This window comes from Salmo trutta, chromosome 28 (assembly GCF_901001165.1).
Source record: "Salmo trutta chromosome 28, fSalTru1.1, whole genome shotgun sequence".
Taxonomy (NCBI): Eukaryota; Metazoa; Chordata; class Actinopteri; order Salmoniformes; family Salmonidae; genus Salmo; species Salmo trutta.
Window position 1 is genome coordinate 1,225,198 of NC_042984.1, and position 18,505 is coordinate 1,243,702.

Below are 18,505 nucleotides of genomic sequence, written 5' to 3' on the forward strand. Positions count from 1 at the left end.
CTCTCACCCACCTCTCACCCCCCTCTCACCCCCCTCTCACCCTCCTCTCACCCACCTCTCACCCTCCTCTCACCCACCTCTCACCCCCCTCTCACCCACCTCTCACCCTCCTCTCACCCACCTCTCACCCCCCTCTCACCCCCCCCTCACCCCCCTCTCACCCCCCTCTCACCCCTCTCTCACCCACCTCTCACCCACCTCTCACCCCCCTCTCACCCCCATCTCACCCCCCTCTCACCCACCTCTCACCCCCCTCTCACCCCCATCTCACCCTCCTCTCACCCACCTCTCACCCTCCTCTCACCCACCTCTCACCCTCCTCTCACCCACCTCTCACCCCCCTCTCACCCCCCTCTCACCCCCTCTCACCCACCTCTCACCCTCCTCTCACCCTCCTCTCACCCACCTCTCACCCACCTCTCACCCCCCTCTCACCCCCCCCTCACCCCCCCCTCACCCCCCTCTCACCCCTCTCTCACCCCTCTCTCACCCCCCTCTCACCCCCCCTCACCCCCCTCTCACCCCCCTCTCACCCACCACTCACCCACCCCATACCCCCCTCTCACCCACCCCATACCCCCCTCTCACCCACCACTCACCCACCACTCACCCCTCTCACCCACCTCTCACCCCTCTCTCACCCCTCTCACCCCCCCCTCAACCCCCTCTCACCCCCCTCTCACCCCCTTCTCACCCACCTCTCACCCACCTCTCACCCCCATCTCACCCACCTCTCACCCCCATCTCACCCCCATCTCACCCCCCCTCACCCCCCTCTCACCCCCCTCTCACCCTCCTGTCACCCCCATCTCACCCCCCTCTCACCCACCTCTCACCCCTCTCTCACCCCTCTCACCCCCCCCTCACCCCCCTCTCACCCCCATCTCACCCAACTCTCACCCCCATCTCACCCCCCCCTCACCCCCCTCTCACCCCCCTCTCACCCTCCACTCACCCACATCTCACCCCCCTCTCACCCCCCTCTCACCCACCTCTCACCCCCATCTCACCCCCCTCTCACCCCCCTCTCACCCTCCTCTCACCCCCATCTCACCCCCCTCTCACCCCCCTCTCACCCACCTCTCACCCCCATCTCACCCTCCTCTCACCCACCCCATACCCCCCTCTCACCCCCCTCTCACCCACCTCTCACCCCCCTCTCACCCACCTCTAACCCCCCTCTCACCCACCTCTCACCCCCCTCTCACCCCATCTCACCCCCATCTCACCCCCCTCTCACCCCCCTCTCACCACCCTCTCACCCACCTCTCACCCCCCTCTCACCCACCTCTCACCCACCTCTCACCCCCCTCTCACCCACCTCTCACCCCTCTCTCACCCACCTCTCACCCACCTCTCACCCACCCCATACCCCCCTCTCACCCCCCTCTCACCCACCTCTCACCCACCTCCATCTCACCCACCTCGATCTCACCCCCATCTCACCCCCATCTCACCCACATCCCACCCACCTCTCACCCACCTCTCACCCACCTCTCACCCACCTCTCACCCACCCCTCACCCCCATCTCACCCACCTCTCACCCAACACCTCCACCCTAGTCTACTGTACAGCTCCCCTCCTCTCCCAACCTCTCTCTCTCTCCCCCACTCCTCTCTCTTCCCCTCCTCCCGACCTCTCTCTCTCCCCCCTCTCCTCTCTCTTCCCCTCTCCACTCCTCTCTCTTCCCCTCCTCCCCATTCCTCTCTCTTCCCCTCCTCCCCACCTCTCTCTCCCCCACTCCTCCCTCTTCCCCTCCTCCCCACTGCTCTTCGTTCCCCTCTTCTTCCTGTTTTCTCCCTCCCAGACTCAAAGAGAAAGGGATCTAGGGCCCTCCCCTCATCTGAAATGTTCCGGCCCAGCTCCAAAACTTTGAGCCAATAAGCACAGCCCATTCAGAGCTGATGAATTCACTATACAATAGGTACATGTTTCAAAAGAGAGAGAGAGAGGTGGGAGAGAGAGAGAGAGAGAGAGAGAGAGAGAGAGAGGTGGGAGAGAGAGAGAGAGAGAGAGAGAGGGAGAGAGAGAGAGAGAGAGAGGTGGGAGAGAGAAAGAGAGAGAGAGAGGTGGGAGAGAGAGAGAGAGAGAGAGAGAGAGAGAGAGAGGTGGGAGAGAGAGAGAGAGAGAGGTGGGAGGCAGATTGACACAGAAGAAGAGAAGAGAGAGAGAGAGAGAGAGAGAGAGAGAGAGAGAGAGAGAGAGAGAGAGAGAGAGAGAGAGAGGTGGGAGAGAGAAAGAGAGAGAGAGAGGTGGGAGAGAGAGAGAGAGAGAGAGAGAGAGGTGGGAGGCAGATTGACACAGAAAAAGAGAAGAGAGAGAGAGAGCAGAGAGAGAAGGCAACCAAGAGATTTGTTATGCAAACTGTGGGACCTAACTGCTGACTGGTATACACACTGGACCAGAGAGAGAGAGACTGACAAGACTGGAGAGACTGACAAGACTGGAGAGACTGACAGAGAGAGAGAGAGACTGACAAGACTGGAGATACTGACAGAAAGAGAGAGAGACTGACAAGACTGGAGATACTGACAGAAAGAGAGAGAGACTGACAAGACTGGAGATACTGACAGAGAGAGCGGGAGAAAGAGAGAGAGACTGACAGAGAGAGAGATGCTGTGTGTGTTGACGGTGCTGTGCTGGTCGTGGGCTGTGTTGGGGTACGGGTACGGGCTGCAGAAGGACTCATCGCGGGCAGGACTGTGCCCTTCTCCGTGTCAGTGTGAGGAGGATGGTATCTTTGTTCTGGCGGACTGTTCTGAATTGGGACTAACAGCTGTACCTGCCAACCTCAGCCACCTAACTACTTACCTGTAAGTACACTACAGTATCTATATTTACCTTATCCCCTACCCCCTCTACCCTACCCCCTCTACCCTACCCCTACCCCCCTCTACCCTACCCCCTCTACCCTACCCCCTACCCCCTCTACTCTACCCCTCAGCCACCTAACTACTTACCTGTAAGTACACTACAGTATCTATATTTACCTTATCCCCTACCCCCTCTACCCTACCCCCTACCCCCTCTACCCTACCCCCTCTACCCTACCCCCTACCCCCTCTACCCTACCCCCTCTACCCTACCCCCTACCCCATCTACCCTACCCCCTACCCCCTCTACCCTACCCCCTCTACCCTACCCCTACCCCCTCTACCCCACCCCCTCTACCCTACCCCCTACCCCCTCTACCCTACCCCCTACCCCCTCTACCCTACCCCCTCTACCCTCTACCCTACCCCCTCTACCCTACCCCTACCCCCTCTACCCTACCCCCTACCCCCTCTACCCTACCCCTCAGCCACCTAACTACTTACCTGTAAGTACACTACAGTATGTATCTATATTTACCTATCTAGAGGGGCTGTCATATAGACTGCAGGACACCAGGTGACCTCTAGAGGGGCTGTCATATAGACTGCAGGACACCAGGTGACCTCTAGAGGGGCTGTCATATAGACTGCAGGACACCAGGTGACCTCTAGAGGGGCCGTCATATAGACTGCAGGACACCAGGTGACCTCTAGAGGGGCCGTCATATAGACTGCAGGACACCAGGTGACCTCTAGAGGGGATCAGAGGTGGACAGACTGTAGGACACCAGGTGACCTCTAGAGGGGATCAGAGGTGGACAGACTGTAGGACACCAGGTGACCTCTAGAGGGGATCAGAGGTGGACAGACTGTAGGACACCAGGTGACCTCTAGAGGGGATCAGAGGTGGACAGACTGTAGGACACCAGGTGACCTCTAGAGGGGCCGTCATATAGACTGTAGGACATTCTAACATCAAACGTTGGCTGCTGTATTCATACGGACCCATCCAAGTGTTTATAAACACAGCATTACAGGACACACAAGCTAAACATTGCCCCGACATCTTTCTCACTGTGCGTCTCCATAGTAACGCCTCTAGAATCAGAACAGCAGAATGTTTTCAGAGTTTCTACAATACATCGCTCTATGATTTATGAAGAGAATTGTTACTATAAGCAACTAGAAGGGTGTGTGTGTGTGTGAGGTGGTGTGTGTGTGTGTGTGTGTGTGTGTGTGTGTGTGTGTGTGTGTGTGTGTGTGTGTGTGTGTGTGTGTGTGTGAGGTGGTGTGAGGTGGTGTGTGTGTGAGGTGGTGTGTGTGTGTGTGTGTGTGTGTGTGTGTGTGTGTGTGTGTGTGTGTGTGTGTGTGTGTGTGTGTGTGGTGTGTGTGTGTGTGTGTGTGTGTGTGAGGTGGTGTGTGTGTGTGTGTGTGAGAGAGGTGGTGTGTGTGTGTGTGTGTGTGTGAGAGGTGGTGTGTGTGTGTGTGTGTGTGTGTGTGTGTGTGTGTGTGTGTGTGTGTGTGTGTGAGGTGGTGTGTGTGTGTGTGTGTGTGTGTGTGTGTGTGAGGTGGTGTGTGTGTCATCAAATAAAATGTATTTATGATTTTTTTTTTTTTATATCAGCCGATGTCGCCAGCCCCAAAACAATAAGCACCGCAGATGTAGAAGCACAGTGGCAAGGAAGACAGGAACTTAGGAAGAAACTTGGAGAGGAAGTAGGCTCGGAAGGGTGGCCAGTCCCTTTCTGGCTTTGCCAGAGGAGATGATGAGAGTACATTAAGGCCAGATCCAGTGGGGGCTGTTGAGGGGAGGACAGCTCATAACGGAGTGGTATCAAACACGTGGAAACCGCGTCTTTAATGTGCATGATGTCGTTCCGTCGACTCTGTTCCATCCGTTAGGATGAGCCGTCCCTCCCATCAACAGCCTCCACTGGCCAGATCGTTCTTCAAGATGTTCAAACGTTCATAGATGATCAGCAGGGTCAGATAGTAATAATCACAGTGGTTGTCGAGGGTGCAACAGGTCAGCACCTCAGGAGGAAATGTCAGTTGGCTTTTTCATAGCCGATCATTCAGAGTTAGAGACGGCAGGTGCGGTAAAGAGAGAGAGAGTCGAAAACAGCACGTCCGGTGAACAGGTCAGGGTTCCCTAGCCTCAGCAGCACGACCAGATGGACTGGGGACAGCAAGGAGTCATCAGGCCAGGTAGTGAGAGAGAGAGAGAGAGAGAGAGAGAGAGAGAGAGAGAGAGAGAGAGAGAGAGACAGAGAGAGAGAGACAGACAGAGAGACAGAGAGAGAGAGAGAGAGACAGAGAGACACCAGATAAGACAGGAGAATGACACCAGATATAACAGACTAACCCCAGCCCCCAGGCACATAGACTATTACAGCATAGATACTGTAGGCTGAGACTGGAGGGGGTATGGAGACACTGTGGCCCCGTCCGACGAAACCCCCGGACAGGGCCAAACAGGCAGGATATAACCCCACCCACTTTGCCAAAACACAGACCCCACACCACTTGAGGGTTATCAACAGACCCCTAACTTACTACCCTGAGACAAGGCTGAGTACAGCCTGCAAAGATCTCCTCCACCGCACGTGCCTGAGGGGGTGCAAAACCGGACAGGAAGATCACGTTTGTGTGATGCTTTGAAAGACGCAGGCTTTGATATGAGATTAGAGAGAAGGATCTGCCCAGGGGCTTGTGTGTGTTTCAGAACGCTTCCTCTGGTGGGTTGTATGGAGAGGTGTTGTATGTACCTGCAGGTAACACGACCTTAAAACGGAGGCAGAGAGTGTAGCTCATGTGATACCTGAGTATGAAGCTAACACTTCTTGCTGGTTTATATTGAGCCAGAGCTTCTGAGAGTAGCTCACAGATACAATGTATTTACTAGGAAGTTACGGCTCGTACAGTCCAATTTCATTTGGCACATGCTGGGTAAACAACAGGACTAATAGTGACATGCTTGGTAAACAACAGGACTAATAGTGACGTGCTTGGTAAACAACAGGACTAATAGTGACGTGCCAACAGGACTAATAGTGACATGCTTGGTAAACAACAGGACTAATAGTGACATGCTTGGTAAACAACAGGACTAATAGTGACGTGCCAACAGGACTAATAGTGACATGCTTGGTAAACAACAGGACTAATAGTGACATGCTTGGTAAACAACAGGACTAATAGTGACATGCCAACAGGACTAATAGTGACATGCTTGGTAAACAACAGGACTAATAGTGACATGCTTGGTAAACAACAGGACTAATAGTGACGTGCCAACAGGACTAATAGTGACATGCTTGGTAAACAACAGGACTAATAGTGACATGCTTGGTAAACAACAGGACTAATAGTGACGTGCTTGGTAAACAACAGGACTAATAGTGACATGCTTGGTAAACAACAGGACTAATAGTGACATGCCAACAGGACTAATAGTGACGTGCTTGGTAAACAACAGGACTAATAGTGACATGCTGGGTAAACAACAGGACTAATAGTGACATGCTTGGTAAACAACAGGACTAATAGTGACATGCTGGGTAAACAACAGGACTAATAGTGATGTGCTTGGTAAACAACAGGACTAATAGTGACGTGCCAACAGGACTAATAGTGACATGCTTGGTAAACAACAGGACTAATAGTGACATGCTTGGTAAACAACAGGACTAATAGTGACGTGCCAACAGGACTAATAGTGACATGCTTGGTAAACAACAGGACTAATAGTGACGTGCTTGGTAAACAACAGGACTAATAGTGACGTGCCAACAGGACTAATAGTGACATGCTTGGTAAACAACAGGACTAATAGTGACATGCTTGGTAAACAACAGGACTAATAGTGATGTGCTTGGTAAACAACAGGACTAATAGTGACATGCTTGGTAAACAACAGGACTAATAGTGACGTGCCAACAGGACTAATAGTGACGTGCTTGGTAAACAACAGGACTAATAGTGACATGCCAACAGGACTAATAGTGACGTGCTTGGTAAACAACAGGACTAATAGTGACATGCTTGGTAAACAACAGGACTAATAGTGATGTGCTTGGTAAACAACAGGACTAATAGTGACATGCTGGGTAAACAACAGGACTAATAGTGACATGCCAACAGGACTAATAGTGACGTGCTTGGTAAACAACAGGACTAATAGTGACGTGCCAACAGGACTAATAGTGACATGCCAACAGGACTAATAGTGACATGCCAACAGGACTAATAGTGACGTGCCAACAGGACTAATAGTGATGTGCCAACAGGACTAATAGTGATGTGCCAACAGGACTAATAGTGACATGCTTGGTAAACAACAGGTGAAGACTAATAGTGAAATATTTACTTACTGGTGCTTTTCCTCCCCCACTCTCCTCCTCTCTCCCCCCTCCTAACCCACTTTACTCTCCCCTCCTCCCCAGTCTACTCCCCCTTCTTCCTCCACTCTACTCTTCCCCCTCCTCCCCCTCTCTACTCCTCTCTCCCCCCTCCCCCCTCCGCTTGCTGTTTGGGGTTTTAGGCTGGGTTTCTGTACAGCACTTTGAGATTTCAGCTGATGTACGAAGGGCTATATAAATAAATTTGATTTGATTTGATCCTCACCCACTGTACTCCCCCCTCCTCCCCCACTCTACTCCTCTCTCCCCCCTCCTCCCCCACTCTACTCCCCCTTCTTCCTCCACTCTACCCTCCCCCCTCCTCCCTCACTCTACTCCTCTCTCCCCCCTCCTCTCTCTCCCACCTCCTCCCCCACTCTACTCCTCTCTCCCCCCTCCTCTCTCTCCCCCCTCCTCCCCCACTCTACTCCTCTCTCCCACCTTCTCCCCCACTCTACTCCTCTCTCCCACCTCCTCCCCCACTCTACTCCCCCTTCTCCCCACTCTACACCTCTCTCACCCCTCCTCGCCCACTGTACTCCCCCCTCCTCCCCCTCTTTACTCCTGTCTTCCCCCTCCTCGCCCACTGTACTCCCCCCTCCTCCCCCACTCTACTCCTCTCTCCCACCTCCTCCCCCACTCTACTCCCCCTTCTCCCCCACTCTACACCTCTCTCCCCCCTCCTCGCCCACTGTACTCCCCCCTCCTCCCCCTCTCTCCTCCTCTCTCCCCCCTCCTCTCTCTCCCCCTCCTCCCCCACTCTACTCCTCTCTCCCCCCTCCTCCCCAGATGTACTAAATATAAAATTAATTCTCAATTGACAATGCTTTTCCATACTCTGTGTGGTTTAAACATGTCAAAATTCTAATGATTAATCGAATTCGATAAATCTGTCATATTGCTCATTTACGTTATCATATTTTACATTTGTTAGACCTGTCAATCAAACAGTGTGGGTGGGGTTTTGGTAATGGGAGGCGGAACAGGTTGCCTAGACATTGACCTATAAAATAACTAGTACTATCTACATAAAATATTTATTTTATTTCAATTGAACATTTATTTAACTAGGAAAGTCAGTTAAGAACAAAGTCTAATTTTACAATGATGGCCTACCCCGGCCAAACCCTCCCCTAACCCGGACGACGCTGGGCCAATTGTGCGCCGTCCAATGGGAAAATAACCATTACTAGCTATATAAAAATGACTTGTGTCATGGACAAAGTAGATGTCCTAACCGACTTGTCAAAACTATAGTTTGTTAACAAGAAATTTGTGGAGTGGTTGAAAAACGAGTTTTAATGACTCCAACCTAAGTGTATGTAAACTTCCTACTTCAACTGGTTGTGTGTCTTTTAGAAGGGTTGGGTTTAAAGCAGAACTCAAAATGAGGTTGGACCTTGTGTACCATTGACCAATAAAGTGATTTTAATCAAATCAAACAGTATTTGTCACACACGCCGAATACAACAAGTGTAGACTTTACCGTGAAATGCTGACTTACAAGCCTTTAACAAACAGTGCAGTTCAAGAAGGTTAAGAAAACATTCAGTCTGCCCTCCTCTTCCTCGTCAGTCTGCCCTCCTCTTCCTCATCAGTCTGTCCTCCTCTTCCTCATCAGTCTGCCCTCCTCCTATTCCTTGTCAGTCTGCCCTCCTCTTCCTCGTCAGTCTGCCTTCCTCTTCCTTTTCAGTCTGCCCTCCTCTTCCTCGTCAGTCTGCCCTCCTCTTCCTTGTCAGTCTGCCCTCCTCTTCCTTGTCAGTCTGCCCTCCTCTTCCTCATCTGTCTGCCCTCCTCTTCCTCATCTGTCTGCCCTCCTCTTCCTTGTCAGTCTGCCCTCCTCTTCCTCATCTGTCTGCCCTCCTCTTCCTCATCTGTCTGCCCTCCTCTTCCTTGTCAGTCTGCCCTCCTCTTCCTTTTCAGTCTGCCCTCCTCTTCCTTGTCAGTCTGCCCTCCTCTTCCTTTTCAGTCTGCCCTCCTCTTCCTCGTCAGTCTGCCCTCCTCTTCCTCGTCAGTCTGCCCTCCTATTCCTCGTCAGTCTGCCCTCCTATTCCTTGTCAGTCTGCCCTCCTCTTCCTCGTCAGTCTGCCCTCCTCTTCCTCGTCAGTCTGCCCTCCTCTTCCTCGTCAGTCTGCCCTCCTCTTCCTCGTCAGTCTGCCCTCCTCTTCCTCGTCAGATATGCATCAGTTGGTCACAGATACCTTTAAAAAAAAGGTAATTGCATAGATCAGAAACCCAGTCATTATCTGGTGTGACCACCATTTGCCTCATGCATCACGACACATCTCCTTCGTATAGAGTTGATCAAACTGTTGATTGTGGCCTGTGGAATGTTGTCCAGCTCCTCTTCAATGGCTGTGTGAAGTTGCTGGATATTAGCGAGAACTGGAACACGCTGTCGTATATGTTGATCCAGAGCATCCCAAACATGTTCAATGAGTGACAAGTCTGGTGATTATGCAGGCCATGGAAGAACTGGGACATGTTCAGCTTCCAGGAATTGTGTACAGATCCTTGTGACATGGGGCCGTGCATTATCATGCTGAAACATTAGGTGATGGAGGAGGATGAACGGCACGACAATGAACCTCAGCATCTCATCACAGTATCTCTGAGCGTTCAAATTGCCATGGATAAAATTAAATTGTGTTCGTTGTCCGTAGCTTATGCCTGCCCGTACCATAACCCCACTGCCACCATGTGGGACTCTGTTCACAACGTTGACATCAGCAAACCGCTCGCTCACATGACGCTGTCTGCCATCTGCCCGGTACGGTTGAAACCGGGATTCATCTGATTCCTCTCCAGCGACGGTAAGCCTTTGCCCACTGAAGTCGGTTGCGACTTCAAACTGCAGTCAGGTCTAACGAAGTCTCTAGGTATTGCTCGCCTGAGGTAGAGTATCTCATGATAAGCTGTAGACCACACTATCTACCTAGAGAGTTTTCATCTGTATTTTTCGTAGTTGTTTACATACCACCACAGTCAGAGGCTGGCACTAAGACAGCATTGAATGAGCTGTATTCCGCCATAAGCAAACAAGAAAACGCTCACCCAGAGGCGACGCTCCTAGTAACCGGGGACTTTAATGCAGGGAAACTTAAATCCGTTTTACCTCATTTAAATGTGCTACCAGAGGAAAAAAACCTCTGGACCACCTTTACTCCACACACAGAGACACAAACAAAACTCTCCCTCGCCCTCCATTTGGCAAATCTGACCACAACTTTATCCTCCTGATTCCTGCTTTCAAGCAAAAATTAAACCAGGAAGCACCAGTGACTCGGTCTATAAAAAAGTGGTCAGATGAAGCAGATGCTAAACTACAGGACTGTTTTGCTACTACAGACTGGAATATGTTCTGGGATTCCTCCGATGGCATTGAGGAGTACATCACATCAGTCATTGGCTTTATCAATAAGTGCATCGATGATGTCCCCCCCCCAGTGACCGTACGCACATACCCCAACCAGAAACCATGGATTACAGGCTACGTCCACACTGAGCTAAAGGCTAGAGCTGCCGCTTTCAAGGTGTAGGAAGCAAACAAGAAATCCTGCTATGCCCTTCGACGAACCATCAAACAGGCAAAGCATCAGTACAGGGCTAAGATTGAATCATACTACACCAGCTCCAACGCTCATCTTATGTGGCAGGGCTTGCAAACTATTACAGACTACAAAGGGAAGCACAGCCGCGAGCTGCCAAGTGACACAAGCCTACCAGACAAGCTAAATTACTTCTATGCTCGCTTCAAGGCAAGCAACACTGAAGCATGCATCAGAGCATCAGCTGTTCCAGACAAATTTGTGATCACGCTCTCCGTAGCCGATGTGAGTAAGACCTTTAAACAGGTCGACATTCACAAGGCCGCAGGGCCAGACGGATTACTAGGACGTGTACTGCGAGCATGCGCTGACCAACTGGCAAGTATCTTCACTGACATTTTCAACCTCTCCCTGACTGAGTCTGTAATACCAACATGTTTCAAGCAGACCACCATAGTCCCTGTGACCAAGAACATTAAGGTAACCTGCCTAAATGACTACCGACCCATAGAGCTCATGTCTGGAGCCATGAAGTGCTTTGAAAGGTTGGTCATGGCTCACATCAACACCATTATCCCAGAAACCCTAGACCACCTTCTAAGTTTGCCGATGATACAACAGTGGTAGGCCTGATCACGGACAACGACGAGACAGCCTATAGGGAGTAGGTCAGAGACCTGGCCGCGTGGTGCCAGGACAACTCTCCCTCAACGTGATCAAGACAAATGAGATGATTGTGGACAACAGTAAAAGGAGGACTGAGCACACCACCATTCTCATCGAAGGGGCTGCAGTGGAGCAGGTTGAGAGCTTCAAGTTCCTTGGTGTCCACATCACCAGCAAACTAACATGGTCCAAGCACACCAAGACAGTCGTGAAGAGGGCACGACAAAACCTATTCCCCCTCAGGAGACTAAAAAGATTTGGCATGGGTCCTCAGATCCTCAAAAGGTTCTACAGCTGCACCATCGAGAGCATCCTGGCTGGTTGCATCACTGCCTGGTATGGCAACTGCTCGGCCTCCGACCGCAAGGCACTACAGAGGGTAGTGCGTACAGCCCAGTACATCACTGGGGCCAAGCTTCCTGCCATCCAGGACCTCTATACCAGGCGGTGTCAGAGGAAGGCCCTAAAAATTGTCAAAGACTCCAGCCACACTAGTCATAGACTGTTCTCTCTGCTACCGCATGGCAAGCGGTACCGGAGTGCCAAGTCTATGTCAAAGATGCTTCTAAACAGCTTCTACCTCCAGGCCATAAGACTCCTGAATACCTAATCAAATCGCTACCCAGAATATTTGCATTGCCCCCCCCTCCCCCTTTTACACTGCTGCTACTCTGTTATCCTCTATGCATAGTCACTTTAATAACTCTACCTACATGTACATATTACCTCAACTAACCGGTGGCCCCGCACATTGACTCTGCACCGGTACCCCCTGTATATAGCCTCCACATTGACTCTGTACCTGTACCCCTTGTATATAGCCTCCACATTGACTCTGTACCGGTACCCCCTGTATATAGCCTCCACATTGACTCTGTACCGGTACCCCCTGTATATAGCCTCCACATTGACTCGGTACCGGTACCCCCTGTATATAGCCTCCACATTGACTCTGTATCGGTACCCCCTGTATATAGCCTCCACATTGACTCTGTACCGGTTCCCCTGTATATAGCCTCCACATTGACTCTGTACCGCTACCCCCTGTATATAGCCTCCACATTGACTCTGTACCGGTTCCCCCTGTATATAGTCTCCACATTGACTCTGTACCGGTACCCCCCCTGTATATAGCCTCCACATTGACTCGGTACCGGTACCCCCTGTATATAGCCTCCACATTGACTCTGTATCGGTACCCCCTGTATATAGCCTCCACATTGACTCTGTACCGGTTCCCCTGTATATAGCCTCCACATGACTCTGTACGCCGCTACCCCCGTATATAGCCTCCACATTACTCTGTACGTTTCCCCCTGTATATAGTCTCCACATTGACTCTGTACCGGTCCCCCCCCTGTATATAGCCTCCACATTGACTCTGTACCGGTACCCCCCGTATATAGCCCTCCACATTGACTCTGTACCGGTAACCCCCCTGTATATAGCCTCCACATTGACTCTGTACCGGTACCCCTGTATATAGCCTCCACATTGACTCTGTACCGGTACCCCCTGTATATAGCCTCCACATTGACTCTGTACCGGTACCCCCTGTATATAGCCTCCACATTGACTCTGTACCGTAACACCCTGTATATAGCCTCCACATTGACTCTGTACCGGTACCCCCTGTATATAGCCTCCACATTGACTCTGTACCGGTACCCCCCTGTATATAGCCTCCACATTGACTCTGTACCGGTACCCCCCTGTATATAGCCTCCACATTGACTCTGTACCGGTACCCCCTGTATATAGCCTCCACATTGACTCTGTACCGGTACAGCCCTGTATATAGCCTCCACATTGACTCTGTACCGGTACCCCCTCTATATAGCCTCCACATTGACTCTGTACCGGTACCCCTGTATATAGCCTCCACATTGACTCTGTACCGTAATACCCTGTATATAGCCTCCACATTGACTCTGTACCGTAACACCCTGTATATAGTCTCGCTATTGTTATTTTACTGCTGCTCTTTAATTACTTTTTACTTTTATTTCTTATTCTTATCCATATTTTTTAAAACTGCATTGTTGGTTAGGGGCTCGTAAGTAAGCATTTCACTGTAAGGTCTACTACACCTGTTGTATTCAGCATTTCACTGTGAGGTCTACTACACCTGTTGTATTCAGCATTTCACTGTGAGGTCTACACCTGTTGTATTCAGCATTTCACTGTGAGGTCTACTACACCTGTTGTATTCAGCATTTCACTGTGAGGTCTACTACACCTGTTGTATTCAGCATTTCACTGTGAGGTCTACTACACCTGTTGTATTCAGCATTTCACTGTAAGGTCTACTACACCTGTTGTATTCAGCATTTCACTGTGAGGTCTACTACACCTGTTGTATTCAGCATTTCACTGTAAGGTCTACTACACCTGTTGTATTTGGCGCATGTGATTTGAGGTCAAGACACTGGTGAGGACGACGAGCATGCAGATGAGCTTCCTTTATCTAATATTAAATGTTGGTTGAAGACCTGATAACATTCAGTATCAAAAATATAGAAAATCAGAAAGGGGACAAATACTTTTTTTCTATGTCTGTCTTTTCCAAACGCCGATGCCACATCTTTATTTGAATGTTGTCATAAACAATGCATACCCATTTAGGAAAAGGAATTTGCATTTAAGATTGAATAAAGTCCCATAAAACCTTCCATACCTCTCATTAAATGTATCTTTCTGTAAAATCACCTGGACACATTCACTAAACCGCTGGGCTACAGAGACAGAGAGACAGAGAGACAGAGAGACAGAGAGACAGAGAGAGAGAGAGACAGAGAGAGAGAGAGAGAGAGAGAGAGAGAGAGAGAGAGAGAGAGAGAGAGAGAGAGAGAGAGAAAGAGAGAGAGACAGAGAGAGAGAGAGAGAGAGAGACAGAGAGAGAGAGAGAGAGAGAGAGAGAGAGAGAGAGAGAGAGAGAGAGAGAGAGAGAGAGAGAGAGAGGTAGAGAGAGAGAGAGAGAGGTAGAGGTAGAGAGAGAGAGGTAGAGAGAGAGAGGTAGAGAGAGAGAGATTGAACCAATTGCACTTTATGGCAGCGAGGTGTGGGGTCCACTTGCAAAACAAGATTTCATCAAATGGGACAAACACCCCATTGAAACCCTACATGCAGAGTTCTGTAAGATTCTCCTACGTGTCCAGAGGAAAACTACAAACAATGCATGCAGGGCAGAATTAGGCCAATATCCACTAATAATAAAAACTCAAAAAAGAGCAATTAAGTTTTGGAAACATCTAAAATACAGTGACCCCCTCTCATATCATTACCAAGCCCTGCAATGCCAAGAGCTGAGCAAAGAAAAGAGTCCCCTCATCCAGCTGGTCCTGGGGATGAGTTCACAAACCTGTTCTACTAACACACTGAAGCCTCAGGACCAGAACATCCAATCAATCAGAATAAACCAAATTACAACACAGTCAAAACAAAACTACATTGCTTATTGGGAAACACAAGCACAAACACAAAGCAAAATGCAGTGCTATCTGGCCCTAAATCGACAGTACACTATGGCTAAATATTTGACCATGGTTACTGATCAAAACCTTAGAAAAAACCTTGACAAAGTACAGGCTCAGTGAGCACAGCCTTGCCATTGAGAAGGGTAGACACAGGAAAACCTGGCTCCCTGTAGAGGAAAGGCTGTGCAACCACTGCACAACAGCAGAACCTGAGACGGAGCTGCATTTCCTGACAAAATGTCAAAAATATAAAACAATTAGAGAGTGTCATTTCCCCAAATTTGAAATCCTTATTCAAGGTTTTAAAGACCTCTCTGATGAGGATAGGCTACCCATCCTGTTGGGGGAGGACGCAGAGAGCTGTGGGTTGGCAGCGCACTACATTGCTGCCTGCCATAAGTTGAGGGACAGTGTCTGACAGACCAATAAACCTGCACATGTCCTCAACTGTATGATTATTGTTATTGTTGAATGTATGGTTATATTGACCGTTGGTTATTGTTGTTACTGTTGTCCCGTTGACAATTTTTGATTCTCATTTTTATTTATTTTTTATATTGTAAATATCCAAAGTAAGCTTTGGCAATATGTACATTGTTACGTCATGCCAATAAAGCGAATTGAATTGAATTGAATTGAGAGAGAGAGGTAGAGAGAGAGAGGTAGAGAGAGAGAGAGAGAGAGAAGGGTGGGTGTGTTTTAGGGAAACATGGCTGCTGGCGTCTGTCTGGCTCTCAGTCAATATGTTGTTAATGATCAGACACACCTGTAATTAAAGACATGAGAGAAAGACAGATACCTGTAATTACTAACTAAAAAGAAATGGAAGAAATAGTTCTGCAAAGAGGACAAATCCTTACACTACTCTTTCATTTCTTCGCTCTCCCTCTTTGGTGTTCTGCAATCGCACAAAGCCACTCCCTCACAAAGCCACTCCCTCACAAAGCCACTCCCTCACAAAGCCACTCCCTCACAAAGCCACTCCCTCACAAAGCCACTCCCTTGGGGCAATTCTCACAAAGCAACTTCCGCTGGTAACAAGAGATATTTATGCTTGGGGGTAGGTGGTAGACAAATAAATGGGGTGGAAGTTGTGTGTATGTATTTTAAACGTTGTGTATGTGTTTTAAACGTTAGTCAGGGGCTATATTTAGTAGCAGCAGGCTCAATAACAACAACCACAGCATTTCCCAAGAGAGGAGAGAGAGACTCCTGAATACAGACATATCCTTTAGAGAGGAGAGAGAGAGAGACTCCTGAATACAGACATATCCTTTAGAGAGGAGAGAGAGAGACTCCTGAATACAGACATATCGTTTAGAGAGAGAGAGACTCCTGAATACAGACATATCCTTTAGAGAGGAGAGAGAGAGAGACTCCTGAATATAGGCATATCCTTTAGAGAGGAGAGAGAGAGAGAGAGACTCAAGTATACAGACATATCCTTTAGAGAGGAGAGAGAGGGACTCCTGAATACAGACATATCCTTTAGAGAGGAGAGAGAGAGACTCCTGAATACAGACATATTCTTTAGAGAGGAGAGAGAGAGAGACTCCTGAATACAGACATATCCTTTAGAGAGGAGAGAGAGAGAGAGACTCCTGAATACAGACATATCCTTTAGAGAGAGAGAGACTCCTGAATACAGACATATCCTTTAGAGAGGAGAGAGAGAGACTCCTGAATACAGACATATCCTTTAGAGAGGAGAGAGAGACTCCTGAATACAGACATATCCTTTAGAGAGGAGAGAGAGAGACTCCCGAATACAGACATATCCTTTAGAGAGGAGAGAGAGAGAGACTCCTGAATACAGACATATCCTTTAGAGAAGAGAGAGAGAGACTCCTGAATACAAACATATCCTTTAGAGAGGAGAGAGAGAGAGACTCCTGAATACAGACATATCCTTTAGAGAGGAGAGAGAGAGACTCCTGAATACAGACATATCGTTTAGAGACGAGAGAGAGACTCCTGAATACAGACATATCCTTTAGAGAGGAGAGAGAGACTCCTGAATACAGACATATCCTTTAGAGAGGAGAGAGAGAGACTCCTGTATGAGCATGTGTGTGTGTGTGTGTGTGTGTATGTGCGCGTGTGTGTGTGCGTGTGCGTGTGCGTGTGTGTGTGTGTGTGTGTGCGTGCTGGATACTCGATGGCCGTGATTCCATTGCGCTCCGTCCTATCCCTGCGAAGCTATGAGAGTGTATGTGTCCTCTTCCTCTACATTGCTCTACAGAGAAAGCTTTGTCCACTTCTAGGTTGCTGGCTTGTGTGTGTGTGAGTGTGTGTGTGTTGTTGGCCTGTGTGTGTGTGTGTGTGTGTGTGTGTGTGTGTGTGTGTGTGTGTGTGTGTGTGTGTGTGTGTGTGTGTGTGTGTGTGTGTGAGGTGGTGTGAGGTGGTGTGTGTGTGAGGTGGTGTGTGTGTGTGTGTGTGTGTGTGTGTGTGTGTGTGTGTGTGTGTGTGTGTGTGTGTGTTGACCTGTGTGTGTGTGAGCGTGTGTACACCTGTGTGTGTGTGTGTGTGTGTGTGTGTGTGTGTGTGTGTGTGTGTGTGTGTGTGTGTGTGTGTGGTGTGTGTGTGTGTGTGTGTTGTTAGCCTGTGGGTGTGTGAGCTTCTCTCTAATCAAGGCTGTAATATATGTATTAGCTGTGACTTTGATACTCCTCACGGGGACTGGAGAGGAACTAAGTAGCATTTACTGAGAGAGAGAGAGAGAGAGAGAGAGAGAGAGAGAGAGAGAGAGAGAGAGAGAGAGAGAGAGAGAGAGAGAGAGAGACACAGAGAGAGACACAGAGAGAGAGAGACACAGAGAGAGAGACACAGAGAGAGAGACACAGAGAGAGACACAGAGAGAGACATGTGTGATTCTCTTAGATCTGAGTATTTGTCATAGTGTAATAGGAAATGCAGATCTGTGACGACCGGTCTCTGTAGCCAGACTGTCCTCTCTGAGTCTGTACCTAGTCAGTGGTTTCCTCAGTTTATCATCAGTCACAGTGGTCAGATAGTCTGCCACCATGTACTGTCTGTTTAGAGACATATAGCATTGAAGTTTACTTTGATTTTTTAGGGTGTCTTTCCAATAAGTGATATATTTTTCTTTTGTTTTGTGATGATTTGGTTGGGCCAGATGTTCTGAGTGCTGTCCTGAGGCTCTGTGGGGTTGGTTTGGGTTAGTGAACTGAGCCTCAGAACCAGCTGGCTGACTACTGTCCTGAGGCTCTATGGGGTTGGTTTGGGTTAGTGAACTGAGCCTCAGAACCAGCTGGCTGAGGGCTGTCCTGAGGCTCTATGGGGTTGGTTTGGGTTTGTGAACTGAGCCTCAGAACCAGCTGGCTGTCCTGAGGCTCTATGGGGTTGGTTTGGGTTAGTGAACTGAGCCTCAGAACGAGCTGGCTGAGGGCTGTCCTGAGGCTCTATGGGGTTGGTTTGGGTTTGTGAACTGAGCCTCAGAACCAGCTGGCTGTCCTGAGGCTCTATGGGGTTGGTTTGGGTTAGTGACTGAGCCTCAGAACCAGCTGGCTGACTGCTGTCCTGAGGCTCTATGGGGTTGGTTTGGGTTAGTGAACTGAGCCTCAGAACCAGCTGGCTGACT

At 49.5% G+C, this 18,505-nt stretch overlaps 1 protein-coding gene across 1 annotated transcript in view; it reads left to right on the forward strand.

Annotated features, from left to right (window-relative positions):
* Window positions 1–2,577: 2,577 nt before the first annotated feature.
* lgr6 (leucine-rich repeat containing G protein-coupled receptor 6) overlaps window positions 2,578–18,505 on the forward strand; it is a 60,126-nt gene continuing 44,198 nt past the window's right edge. Inside the window, 3 exon segments of the mRNA XM_029718248.1 lie at window positions 2,578–2,828; window positions 8,443–8,494; window positions 15,261–15,266. Of these exon segments, the coding sequence (XP_029574108.1) occupies window positions 2,615–2,828; window positions 8,443–8,494; window positions 15,261–15,266 (272 nt within the window). The 5' untranslated portion in view covers window positions 2,578–2,614.